We start from the raw sequence: 12,867 nt of genomic DNA, 5'->3' as shown, positions 1-12,867 counted from the left end.
TACTATTATAGGACAAGCCAAACAGAGAACAGCCAGGGAATTCCTAGAGACATGGCACTCATCCACAGATTCAATCAATAAGCACATCGACCTGGACCCAATATCCCGACCACTGCAACGGACAGCTGGAACTGACAACCGGAAGCGGCAGATTTAAACCACTACAATTGCCGGAGGAAAGATCACAGAAGCCCTTCAAAGGAGGCTCCCAAGCACTGAAGATGTCACCTAGACAGGGGACGAAACATCTGCAACACAAATTCCCAGCTCAGCGAACAGAACCACAACAATGAGCACCCGAGCTACAAATCTTCTCACAAACTTTGAAGATTAAAACCTAAAATGGAGAAGAGGTCAGGTTGCGTAACCTTGTTACAATGCCAAGGCTGCTTCCAGACATCAGTAAAATCAGAACTGAGTTAGGTGGTGTTCAGCTTTGAGATGCTTAATCTCTCCTGTGGAGGTGATGATGCTTTCACATGTCCCTTGGAATGTTTGGGATGAACAAATGCTTTTGAACCTCTGATTTCTGAAGCTCTCCATCGCTGGGTGTTTCCTCTTCTCTATTGCAGATTAATTGATTGAGATTTATTGACAATTGTATTACTGTTAAGTAACACTGCTGCTAAAACGTGACCTGGATATAATAGACGTGAAACTTATTCAAAACCTCTATGGCAACCAAACCAAGAGCATCAGATTAGAAATTGCAGAGTTCAATATATTTCAAGTGAAAAAAGGAGTACTATAAGATAAAACTAAATTCTGTCACCAGATCATTCAATCTGTACACAACAAATATTCAGGGAATTAGATATACTTCAAGTGGGCAAGAACACAACAAACCTGTGGTGCACTGACGACATAGTATTACAGGAGAGGCTGTGGAAAATAACATACATCGAACAACATTTAAAAGTTTAAAATATGGATTTGATATAACACCAAAAACTCAGAAATTGGGTAGTTGGAAGGAATACATAAGAAAAAACTAGAGTGAATATGGAAGTGGACCATGTCACAAAGAACATATCATAAATTTGTATGTTTAGGAGAAATGATAACAGAAGATGCAGATGTAATGGAAAAGTTAGAAGAAGGATAGAGATGGCCAGAAGTAACTTTGTAAAGACAAAAGATATATTTTTGATGAGAAAACTTGAGCCTGTAATGAGAAAAGAACTTATATTCCATCTATTTTCCATTGTCTTATTAAACCTGGACAAATAAAAATCTGTGTAAGTTAGAAGATGCCTTTGAAATGTGGGTGTACTAAAAAGCTATTTAAAAATACAAACATAGACCATTATGCAAACGAAGAGGTAGTTGAAATCGCAAGAACAAAGTGAATATTAAGAAATGACATTCAGAAAACAAACTTTCAGCCACTTGATCAGAGCAGAAAAGCTGCAGAGATCTCTTCTGGAGAGTAAGGTGGATGGTAGCACAAAGAGGGGTTGACCTGGGTGTAGTTGAAATGCGGGTGTCACAGTGCAGTTACAGATAAACAACTGTGGACTGACAAATGTGCCATACCATGACAGCAGATCCCCTTGTTAAGAATAGCCACAAACACAGAAAGAGAAGAGAGTAATTTCATTGTTTTGAGCAAGTATCTGAATGGTAAGAAGTTAGGTCAGAAAAGTTAGGGATTTTAAGGAGCATCGTAAAAGAGGCGGGAGAAAGGTTTAAGGAGGGGATTCCAGAGCTTGGGACCTAAGGAGCTGAACTCGAGGCTGACAGTGGCAGGCTAAGGCAGCAGAGGATCCACAAAAGCTAGGATTAGAGGAGCAAAGAATTTTCAGATGGTTGAAGGACCAAGCAAGGTTATAGAGCTAGGAGCAACCAGACCCACTGAAAACCTTCAAATAAGGTTTGGCCAATCAGCCCTTCCAGTCTGCCCCACCATTCATGATCTGAACTTAACCTGAAATCTACGTTCCTGCAAATCCTCAGTAATCTTTCATTTCCTTGGGAAATCAAGAATCCATCTATCTCTGCCTTAAAATTATTTTAAAATTCTATATCTATTGGCGTTTTGTGGAAGGGAATTCCAAAGTTTACAACATTCAGAAAAATTTTTTACTCATCTCTTTTTTTTCTTAAGTGAACAACCCCTTATTTTTAAGCTATGACCACGCTGAAACTATTGAAGCAATTTAAACAAGAGGAAAATTCTAAAATCAAGAGGTTGAGAGACTGGGAGTCATTATAGGTTAGCAGTGGGGTTTGGTTAGCTCAGCTGGAGACCAGGTGGTTTGCAATGCAAAGCGATGCCAACAGCATAGATTCAATTCCTGCATCGGTTGAGGTTACCAAGAAGGATTCTCCTTCTCAACCTCTCCCCTCAGTTGCAGCGTAGTGACTCTTGGGTTAAACCAACAGCTGTTGTCTCTCTCCAATGAGAGAGCAGCCTTATAGCCTGATAAGGCTATGGCAACTTTATCTTTTTAGGCCAGTAAGCATAAGAGTGATAGATGCGTAGCCTTTCCCTAGTATCAAAGCTGGGATCTTCCATATTCACATGACTGGGTGCCACAATTTTATATTATACTACATAGTGTCAGAACTTCAGTAGGTATTTCCATCCCTCTAATGAGGAAGAAGCAGAGTTCCAGGTCAGTGATCCATTTCTAATGAAAAGTGATTGTCTCAAAACATTAACCTCAGAGCAGATAGAAACAGAGTTATCTGTTCACCACTTCCAGCAATTGTCCTTTTAAGATTTCCAGTGTCCACAATATTTAGTTTTTATTTTCAGTTTCTGTGTTTGACTTTGAGCCTTGGAACGTAAAAATCTATCAATTGAACCTTTAGTAGGAAACCAGTGAATCTCTAGTTTTTTTTTCACTTGTGCCTCTTCAAAATAAAATGATCGTCTTAGCCACATCTTCGAATTCCCTCGCAAATATGGATAAGAATGGGGCTTTGTCCAGTTTGCTGAGGGAGAAGATTAAGTTGTCCATGAAATATTTAGCCTGTAACTTATTTCGAGTAAACTATACAACTCTCGACAAATGGAAGGAAGGAGACTTCAGCTGTGAGGACTGAGGGCACCAAAGCAAAATGATGTTGAGTCCAGATAAAGCTGTGGCTTGCCAGGAATGTTCTGGTTGAATGAGGAATTCAGTAAACTGGAAGTGGTTGGCAAAGCTTTCTACCACTATTATCTTATTAACAGTAGATACTTAGGTTTAAACTAAACCAAAAGTGAATGCCTTGAAGGGGGTAGGGGTCTCTAGATGGGTTGAATAGGCTGCAACATCTTTAATTATTCTTGTGAAAATAAATTATTCTAGCTAGTTGGTGATATTTGGTCACTCACTAGACTAAGATTGGAAAGCACTTTGGATCAGCTTTTATGTTTCAATATTGCATTGGGAGCAAATGAGAAAGAGTTTAATCCTTTGCCATAGTATTTAACAATAATGAATGTGAAAGCATTTGATTAATTAATACGATGTGCAGTACGATGGGAGGCAAAACAAATGTAAAGAGGTTCAATAGAGATTCCACAGAGGGGGTTATTAGGGCCGATTGCCTGCCCCTCTTCCGCAGCTACGTCCGAGCCCAGGTGTCTCTGGAGAAGGGAGCATGCGGTGTCCACCAACACCCTCGAGGTTTTCAGGGAGAGGTGGGCATCGCAGGGAGTGAGTGTTTTATTTCCCCCTCCAACTCTATTTTGATTTAATCCCTGCCCTCCCCTTCACTGTTTGATCACATAGCATTGCCCTTTGATGTGAAGGGCACTGCTTGTCACTGGCCACTCGGGTGTTTCCTTTCTTCCTGGTGGTGGAAATTGAATAAAGATTTGTACACCTGTTGTTATTCACTCTGTCCTACAAGAAAAAAGATTCCACAGAATAGTGGTGAAGCCAAAGAAAAAATGGAGTTCAGCTGTGGATCAGCCACAAGCAAAGTGAATGAAAGAGAAAACCTAAGGGGCTGAGTGTGTGTCACAATAGAAATAGACAATAGGTGCAGGAGTAGGCCATTCTGCCCTTTGAGCCAGCATATCCATTCATTATGATCATGGCTGATCATCCTCAATCAGTATCCTGTTCCGGCCTTATCCCCATAACCCTTGATTCCACTATCCTTAAGAGCTCTATTCAACTCTTTCTTGAAAGTATCCAGAGACTTGGCCTCCACAGCCTTCTGGGGCAGAGCATTCCACACCACTCACCACTCTCTGGGTCAAGAAGTTTCTCCTCAACTCTGTTCTAAATGGCCTACCCCTTATTTTTAAACTCTGTCCTCTGGTTCGGGACTCGCCCATCAGCGGAAACATGCTTCCTGCCTCCAGAGTGTGCAATCCTTTAATAATCTTATACGTGTCGATCAGATCCCCTCTCAGCCTTCTAAACTCAAGGGTATACAAGCCCAGTCGCTCCAATCTTTCAACATAAGATAGTCCCGCCATTCTGGGAATTGACCTTGTGAACCTACGCTGCACTCCCTCAATAGCCAGAATGTCTTTCCTCAAATTTGGAGACCAAAATTGCACACAATATTCTAGGTGCGGTCTCACCAGGGCCCTGTACCAGGGCTACAGAAGAACCTCTTTGCTTCTGTACTCAATTCCTCTTGTTATGAAGGCCAGCATGCTATTAGCTTTCTTCACTGCCTGCTGTACCTGCATGCTTGCTTTCACTGACTGATGTACAAGAACACCTAGATCTCGTTCTACTGCCCCTTTACCTAACTTGACTCCATTTAGGTAGTAATCTGCCTTCCTGTTCTTGCCACCAAAGTGATAGCTTCTTCAAAATTGCTTGGTGACAGTGATGCCAAGAACATGGCAAAATTGCTCAGGACAGAGCAAAGATGAGAACTCTCAGCTGGATATTGTTAGATAATGGAGATCATGTATTGAAGAAAAAAAAAACAAGAAAAGACGGAGCTGGAGGAAACCTCTAGGAATTAAGTAGAGAATAGACGATCAAAAACAGTACAGAGAGAAATATTTGAGAGGAAAGGGCACACATCCTAGGTAGGACATTGTAAAACCTTCCACATCTACAGGGAACCTTGATTATTCGAACGGGATGGGTGGGCACTATTTTGTTTGGATAATCAATTATTCGCTTAATTGATTAAAAACTCCGAGCCCCAGAGGAAAGACATTTAAAGTCTGCTCAACGTTCGGGAGACTACAGCAACACACAGTGCGCGGTCAAACTCCATCCACCCCTGCCCCCTCTCCAGGGCAGCTGGACTGCACACCAACAACAAGACTGCTGCTGCTACCGACTTTGTGGGGTAAGTCTCCAAATAACACACAGAACACCAGGGAAAGTGTGGGGAGAGAGAGAGAGGGCGGAAGGTCAGTCATTTAGAGATGGTGCCTGTTTAATCACTGTAAACAAAAGACGCAATCACTGTTGGAAACACCTCTTTGATGTAATGTTTCTATCGGGACCTCGAGATCTCCTTTGGATTATCCGATTTAGAGATGTGACTGCCAGATCACACTAAAAGCAATTATAACCATTTAATCTGTTTTGATGGTTTGGATTTGAAGGAGGAACATGGCCAGCAATACAGGGAATTCAGTGTTCTTCCTTGTTTAGTGCTGAGGAATATTTGTAAGTCCAATGTAGTGTATTAGTTAAGGTTGTGCATAATAGATCTGCTGGAAAAGTGCAGCAGGTCAAGCAGCATCCAAGGAGCAGGAGAATCGACGTTTCGGGCATGAGCCCTTCTTCAGGAATTCCCGAAACGTCGATTCTCCTGCTCCTTGGATGCTGCCTGACCTGCTGCGCTTTTCCAGCAATACATTTTCAGCTCTGATCTCCAGCATCTGCAGTCCTCACTTTCTCCTACAATAGATCTGCACTCGGTCTTGAATCTATAAACGTCTGCTAGCTATTGGAGCTGCCAACCTTGCTGGGTTTACCTGGAGTCTATTGATTACTCCTGAGAGTCACTGAGGAAAAAAATGACAAGGTCATGTTCTTTTGTCTTACTGCACTGATTAAAGCAAACCGGGCCACAATACACAATTTATTTTTGAAATTCTTTAATGAGATGTGGGTGTAATTGGCAAGGACAATGTTTGTTGCTCATCTTAAACTGAGTAGCTTGCGAAGCAACTTCAGAGCATTGTTAAAAGGTAACCACATTATTGTGGATTTGGAATTGGTCAGACTACTTAAGGATGCAAGCTATCCTTCTCTAAAGAACAATAATGAAACACAATAATGATGCCAGGAGCATCCGGAATAAGGTGGGTGAACTTGCAGCATGGGTTGGTACCTGGGACTTCAATCTCGTGGCCATTTCAGAGACATGGATAGAGCAGGGAAGTGAATGGTTGTTGCAGGTTCCGGGATTTAGACGTTTCAGTAAGAACAAAGAAGACGGTAAAAGAGGGAGCAGTGTGGTATTGTTAGTCAAGGACAGTATTACGGTGGCAGAAGGGACTTTTGAGGACTTGTCTACTGAGGTAGTATGGGCTGAAGTTAGAAACAGGAGAGGAGAGGTCACCCTGTTGGGAGTTTTCTATTCAGAGTGGCCTCTGAATAGTTCCAGAGATGCAGAGGGAAGCATAGCAAAGATGATTCTGGATAGGAGCGAGAGTAATAGGGTAGCTGTTATAGGGGTCTTTAATTTTCTAAATAGTGACTGGAAATACTATGGGTCAGATTGTTTAGATGGGTCAGTTTTTGTCCAATGTGTGCAGGAGAGTTTCCTGACACAGTATGTAGACAAGCCAACAAGGGGTGAGGCCACAATGGATTTGGTACAGGGTAATGAACCCCGCCAGCTGTTGGATTGGGAGGTAGGTGAGCACTTTGGTGATAGTGAGCACAGTTCGGTTATGTTTACTTTAGTGATGGAAAGGGATGGGTAAACACAGCAGGGCAAGCTGGGGGAAAGGCAATTATGATGCAATTAGGCAAGATTTAGGGAGTATCTGATGGGGAAGAGAAACCTCAGAGGATGGAAACAATTGAAATGTGGAGCTTATTTAAGGAACGGCTATTGTGTGTCTTTGATAAGTATGTACCTGTCAGGCAGGGAGGAGGTGGTCGAGCGAGTGAGCTGTGGTTTACTAAAGAGGTTGAATCTCTTGTCAAGAGGAAGAACAAGGCTTATATTAGGATGAGATGTAAAGGCGCTTGAGAGTTACACATTAGCCAGGAAAGACCTAAAGAGAGAACTAAGAAGAGCCAGGAGGGGACATGAGAAGTTGTTGGCAGATAGGATCAAGGAAAACCCTAAAGCATTCTATAGGTATATCAGGACAAAAGAATAATGAGAATAAGATTAGGGCCAATCAAGGAAAGTAGTGGAAAATTGTGTACGGAGTCTGAGCAGATAGGAGAAGCCCTAAATGAATACTTTTTGTCAGTTTTCACACAAGAAAAATACAATGTTATTGAAGAGAATACTGAGACACAGGCTAATTGACTAGACGGGATTGAGGTTCACAAGGAGGGGGTGTTAGCAATTCTGGAAAGTGTGAAAATAGATAAATCCCCTGGGCGGATGGGATTTATCCTAGGATTCTCTGGGAAGCCAGGGAAGAGATTGCAGAGCCTTTGGCTTTGATCTTTGTCGTCATTGTCAACAGGAATAGTGCCAGAAGACTGGAGAAGAGCAAATGTTGTCCCCTTGTTCAAGAAGGGGTATAGAGACAACCCTGGTAGTTATAGACCAGTGAATCTTACTTCAATTGGGGATAAAGTGTTGGAAAAGGTTATAAGAGATAGGATTTATAATAATCTAGAAAGGAATAAGTTGATCAGGGATAGTCAACACAGTTTTGTGAAGGGTAGGTTGTGTCTCACAAGCCTTATTGAGTTCTTTGAGATGTTGACTAAATAGGTGGATGAGGGAAAGTGGTTAATGTGGGATATCTAAATTTCAGTAAAGTTCCCCATGGTAGATTATTGCACGAAATACAGAAGCATGGGATTGAGGGTGATTTAGTAGTTTGGATCAGAAATTGGCTAGCTGAAATAAAACAGAGGGTAGTGGTTGATGGAAAATATTCATCCTGGAGTTCAGTTACTAGTGGTGTACCACAAGGATCTGTTTTGAAGCCACTGCTGTTTGTCATTTTTATAAATGACCTAGATGAGGGCATAGAAGGATGGATTAGTAAATATGCAGATGACACTAAGGACACTAGAGTTGTTGATAGTGCCGAAGGACATTGCAGGTTACAGAGGGACATAGATAAACTGCAGAGCTGCTGAGAGGTGGCAAATGGAGTTTAATGCGGAAAAGTGTGAGGTGATTCACTTTGGAAGGAGTAACAGGAATGCAGAGTACTGGGTTAGTGATAAGATTCTAGGCCATGTAGATGAGCAGAGAGCACTAGCTGTCCATGTACATAGATCCCTGAAAGTTGCCACCCAGGTTGATAGGATTGTTAAGAAGGCATACAGTGTGTTAGCTTTTATTGGTAGAGGGATTGAGTTTTGGAGCCACAAGGTCATGTTGCAGCTGTACAAAACTCTGGTGCGGCCGCACTTGGAATATTGCGTACAGTTCTGGTCACTGCATTATAGGAAGGATGTGGAAGCTTTGGAAAGGGTTCAGAGGCGATTTACTAGGAGGTTGCTTGGTGTGGAGCTAAGGTCTTATGAGGAAAGGCTGAGGGACTTGGCTGTTTTCGTTAGGGAGAAGAAAGTTGAGAGGTGACTTAATAGAGACATGTAAGATAATCAGTGGGTTAGATAGGTTAGACAGTGAGAGCCTTTTTCCTCAGATGGTGGTGGCTCGCATGAGGGGGCGTAACTTTAAATTGAGTTGTGATAGACATAGGACAGATCTCAGAGGTAGTTTCTTGACTGAGAGTAGGAGGGGCGTGCATAAGATTGTCCGCAACAGTAGACTCACCAACTTTAAGGGCATTTAAATGGTCATTGGATAGGCATTTGGACAAGAATGGAATAGTGTAGGTTAGATGGGCTTCAGATTAGTTCCACAGGTTGGCGCAACATCAAGGACCGAAGGGCCTCTACTGCGCTGTAACGTTCTATGTTCAACGTAAATTCATTATTTCAGGTGGTCCATCAGGCCACAGGTTCTTCTCTTGATCCTGAATGTGAAATGTGATGAATCACATAATAAAAGTTAAAAATCACACAACACCAGGTTATAGTCCAGCAGGTTTTTTTTGAAAGCACTAGCTCTCGGAGCGCTGCTCCTTCATCAGCTAGCTGTGGAGCAGGATCATTAGACACCGAGCTTATAGCAACAGCTTAGTGTCCTGCAACTGAAATGATATATTGAACAAACCTAGATTGCTATCAAGTCTTTCGACCTGTACTGTGCGTAATGTTCTAGTTGTGTTGAACTAATGATACCTGTCATGCTCACCATTACTAGCTTTCCATTCTAGATTTCATTATTTAAATTTAAATTCCATCAGATGCTGAAGTAGGATGTGATCTAATTTGCTCCAGAGCATTAGTTTGGGCTGCTGGACAACTAATCTCGTAATTTTGCCATGATACCCTACTCTCTGCCAGGCACAGGGTGAATAAGACCCCTTGCTGCATTCAGATCAGGGATAGAGCCACTTCCAGAGTGCAGAGGATTGTGGATATTGAAGCAGCCATCATTGACCAATTGATGTATCGGTCAGCCAATGGTGTAATGGTAAGGTCAGCACAGATTAGAGACAGGTAACCTGTGGCCATGGACTTGCAGTAGAGACAGGAGGGCCAACTTTCCTGTTGAATAACTGAGCTATTCAAGATAAATAAGTGGATTAAACGATCAGCCCCTGTTCTGGATTTATGCCTAGGCAGGAAAATAACCATGAGTCTCTTTTTGCTTTTCTGACAGATTGTAGATTCCGTTGTCACTACCGCTGCCGACCCCTGATTCAGTTGGACTGTAACCGGCCAAAGAGTAAGAGATTGGACGTCACAGAAAACACACTGGAACAAGACACAAATGTGGTAAGTCATTGTGAATCTGCCTGGTAACTCAAAGTTTGGAGCATGAAGTTGGGAGGAGGTGTGGATGAAAGGAGAAAGGTGAATGCACAGCCTAAACAGTTCTAATAGGACAGCTGACACAAAGTCAAAAGAGTAGTGATTTAATGTTAAGTGCTAAATGGTGTTGAGGCAACTGGTCATAATTTATCTAATTTCTCAAAACTGTGCAATGAGACATATCAGTCAGCCCATCACATTCACATTACATAACAGCTGGGACAGGCCTCAGCCTTATCCATTTGCCAGTTTCAGTTGCAACTAATTCTCAGAGGCCCCCAGTTTCAGACAATGAGCCTGTCAGGACAGGGAAATCACTCACATGCACTATTCAACACTCTGAGGATTGCACACTTTACTAGGATCCAAATTCCATTGCGATCGATAAGGTATGATTTATATGTAAGTCTGAACCCGTTACCCTACTGGATAAAGATGAACTGTGCACAGTAACCCATATCTGCCACAGCAATCATGTAGTCACAGGTTCTGAATGAGGTAATCAGAGCTTGACCTTTTGAACCTGAATGAGGTCCTTGCTTACCTGGTGAGAGAATCTCACAGTGAGGCCCTAACGATGCTCACTAAATTCCCAGCGGATGTGGGAGAAGCACAATTTCAGTGAATGCAAAGCTGAGGATATTTTTAACCTCCTGGCTTGTTCCCATTTTGTTTGGTGGTTGTTAACATTGAGGATTCTTGTTTAACTGTATTTGATGATCACATGCAGGAATAGGGATATGGTGGCATTGTGATAATATTATAAGCCGAGTAAAGCAGAAACCCAGGCTAATTTGCTGGTGATAAATAGTGGTTCCCCCCCCACCACAGCTACGGGGTGTACGTTCCAAGACCTACCGTGGAAGCCTGAAACCAAGGATAGTCACAAACCCATTCATTTAAATGAGGAATATACCTACCTGGCAGCCCCCAGTCTCTAGTTCTGGAACATTCCCTGTAATCCATTTGGGCCACGGTAAACCGTGGGTAACTGAAACCGCCGTAACCAAACCTGTGGATACGGCGGTCAGCTTATAGCTTTAAGTCCCACCATAATGCTGGAATTGCAGACTTGGTGACTGTGAAACAATCTGCTGTCCTTACTTGGTACAGCTAATGTTTGACTCCAGACCCACAGGGGCTGTCTCTTAAGTGCCGTTGAGGATGAGAAAAAGCAAGAATTCTAGTGATCTGTTCTTTCTTTATTTCACTCAAGATTTTTTCATTGAATTGCTGAGCACCTGATACTGAAGCTTCTCCGAGAGCACTGTTAGCCAGTAAAGAGAAAGGAAACAAAGAACCATAATTATTTTTAGGCATGCATGGATGGGTTTTTGACTTCCTGCCACATAGTTTCCATAGCTAGAATCTGAGAGATGACTGGGTTTTGTTATTGTTTTACAAACCCATTCTGAGCAAGAACTTGGCTAATTTAGGCAGAGACTGCAGTCAGATAAAACTGATGTAAACTGGGCGTGCCCACTAGTCCAAGCTTACACATACACTTTGACCTCTGTCAGGTTTCAGTCCTCAGTAGAACTGGCTGCAGGCCCTAATTTGTTGCTTCCCCCAGGAGATGTTTTTCAGACAGTGTGCCGAGTGCTCAAGTTGCACGACACGTCGTGACTATGGACACCAGTAGATTTCTTCCTGTCCAAATTGTTCCAATGTTTGTGGTGAGTGGCCTGTCACTATATCCCGATGATGGGAGGTCAGTTAGCTCAGATGGTTGGTTTGCTATGCAGACTAATGCCATCAGTATGGGTTCAATTCCCACACCAGCTGAAGTTACCACTCTCCTTCTCAACCTCTCCCCTTACCTGAGGCATGGTGACCTCAGGTTAAACCATCACCAGTTAATTCTCTTTCATGAGAGAACAGCACTATGATCTGGTTAGACTACTGCAACCTTTCCTAAATATCCTTATGTGCTACAGACCCAGCAGCCACATTGGAGGGAAATACTGCCCTGGGAAGATGCACTCGTTAAGTGAATGTTTCACTCAGGGCTGCCAGATCCATCCCCATTGGGAATCAATTTGTTACCCAGCCCTTCTAACACCAAACTGAAGACCACTATTCAGCACTACCTCCTCCCTTCTCTGTATTGCAAACATACAGAGTTGCATACAACTCTATTTTGTCAAGGTTTTGTCATTTTTTTAGTTGATGTACCAAGACTTGACATGTCCAATCACAGCACCATGCCTTTATAAAACACCTCAAAACAAGTACAAACCAGCACCAGCAGCAAATTTGATTCTGAGCTACATAAGGAGACATTAAAGAAAAGCACGGATTCCATTTATATAGTGCTTTTAACAATAACTCATAGAACATAGAACATTACAATGCAGTACAGGCCCTTCGGACCTCAATGTTGCGCCGACCTGTGGAACCAATATGAAGCCCATCTAACCTACACTATTCCATTCTTGTCCGTATGCCTATCCAATGACCATTTAAATGCCATTAAAGTTTGCGAGTCTACTACTGTTGCATGCAGTGTGTCCCACGCCCCTATTACTCTCTGAAATAATAAACTACTTCTGACATATGTCCTATATCTATCACCCCTCAATTTAAAGCTATGTCCCCTCATGCTAACCATTGCCATCCGAGAAAAAGGCTCTCACTGTCCAATCCATCTATCTGATCATCTTGTATGTCTCAATTAAGTCATAGAGTATTGAGTATAGAGCTGTATAGCATGGAAACAGACCCTTTGGTCCAACTCATCCATGCCGACCAGATATCTCAACCCAATCTAGTCCCACCTGCCAGCACTCAGCCCATATCCCTCCAAACCCTTCCTATTCATATACATCCAAATGCCTCTTAAATGTTGTAGTTGAACCAGCCTCCACCACATCCTCTGGCAGCTCATTCCATAACCATACCACCCTTT

General features: G+C 42.5%; 1 protein-coding gene across 2 annotated transcripts in view; it reads left to right on the top strand.

Annotated features, from left to right (window-relative positions):
- The window catches only part of LOC122559172 (ras association domain-containing protein 1-like), an 87,876-nt gene that overhangs the window by 47,843 nt on the left and 27,166 nt on the right, over positions 1-12,867 (top strand). For both annotated transcript variants that reach the window (XM_043708550.1, XM_043708549.1), the window contains exon 2: positions 9,808-9,923. In XM_043708550.1, the coding sequence (XP_043564485.1) occupies positions 9,808-9,923 (116 nt within the window). The remainder of the gene's footprint in view (positions 1-9,807; positions 9,924-12,867) is intronic.

Source organism: Chiloscyllium plagiosum, chromosome 18, assembly GCF_004010195.1.
Source record: "Chiloscyllium plagiosum isolate BGI_BamShark_2017 chromosome 18, ASM401019v2, whole genome shotgun sequence".
Classification (NCBI taxonomy): domain Eukaryota; kingdom Metazoa; phylum Chordata; class Chondrichthyes; order Orectolobiformes; family Hemiscylliidae; genus Chiloscyllium; species Chiloscyllium plagiosum.
This window is presented reverse-complemented; position numbering and strand designations above follow the sequence as displayed.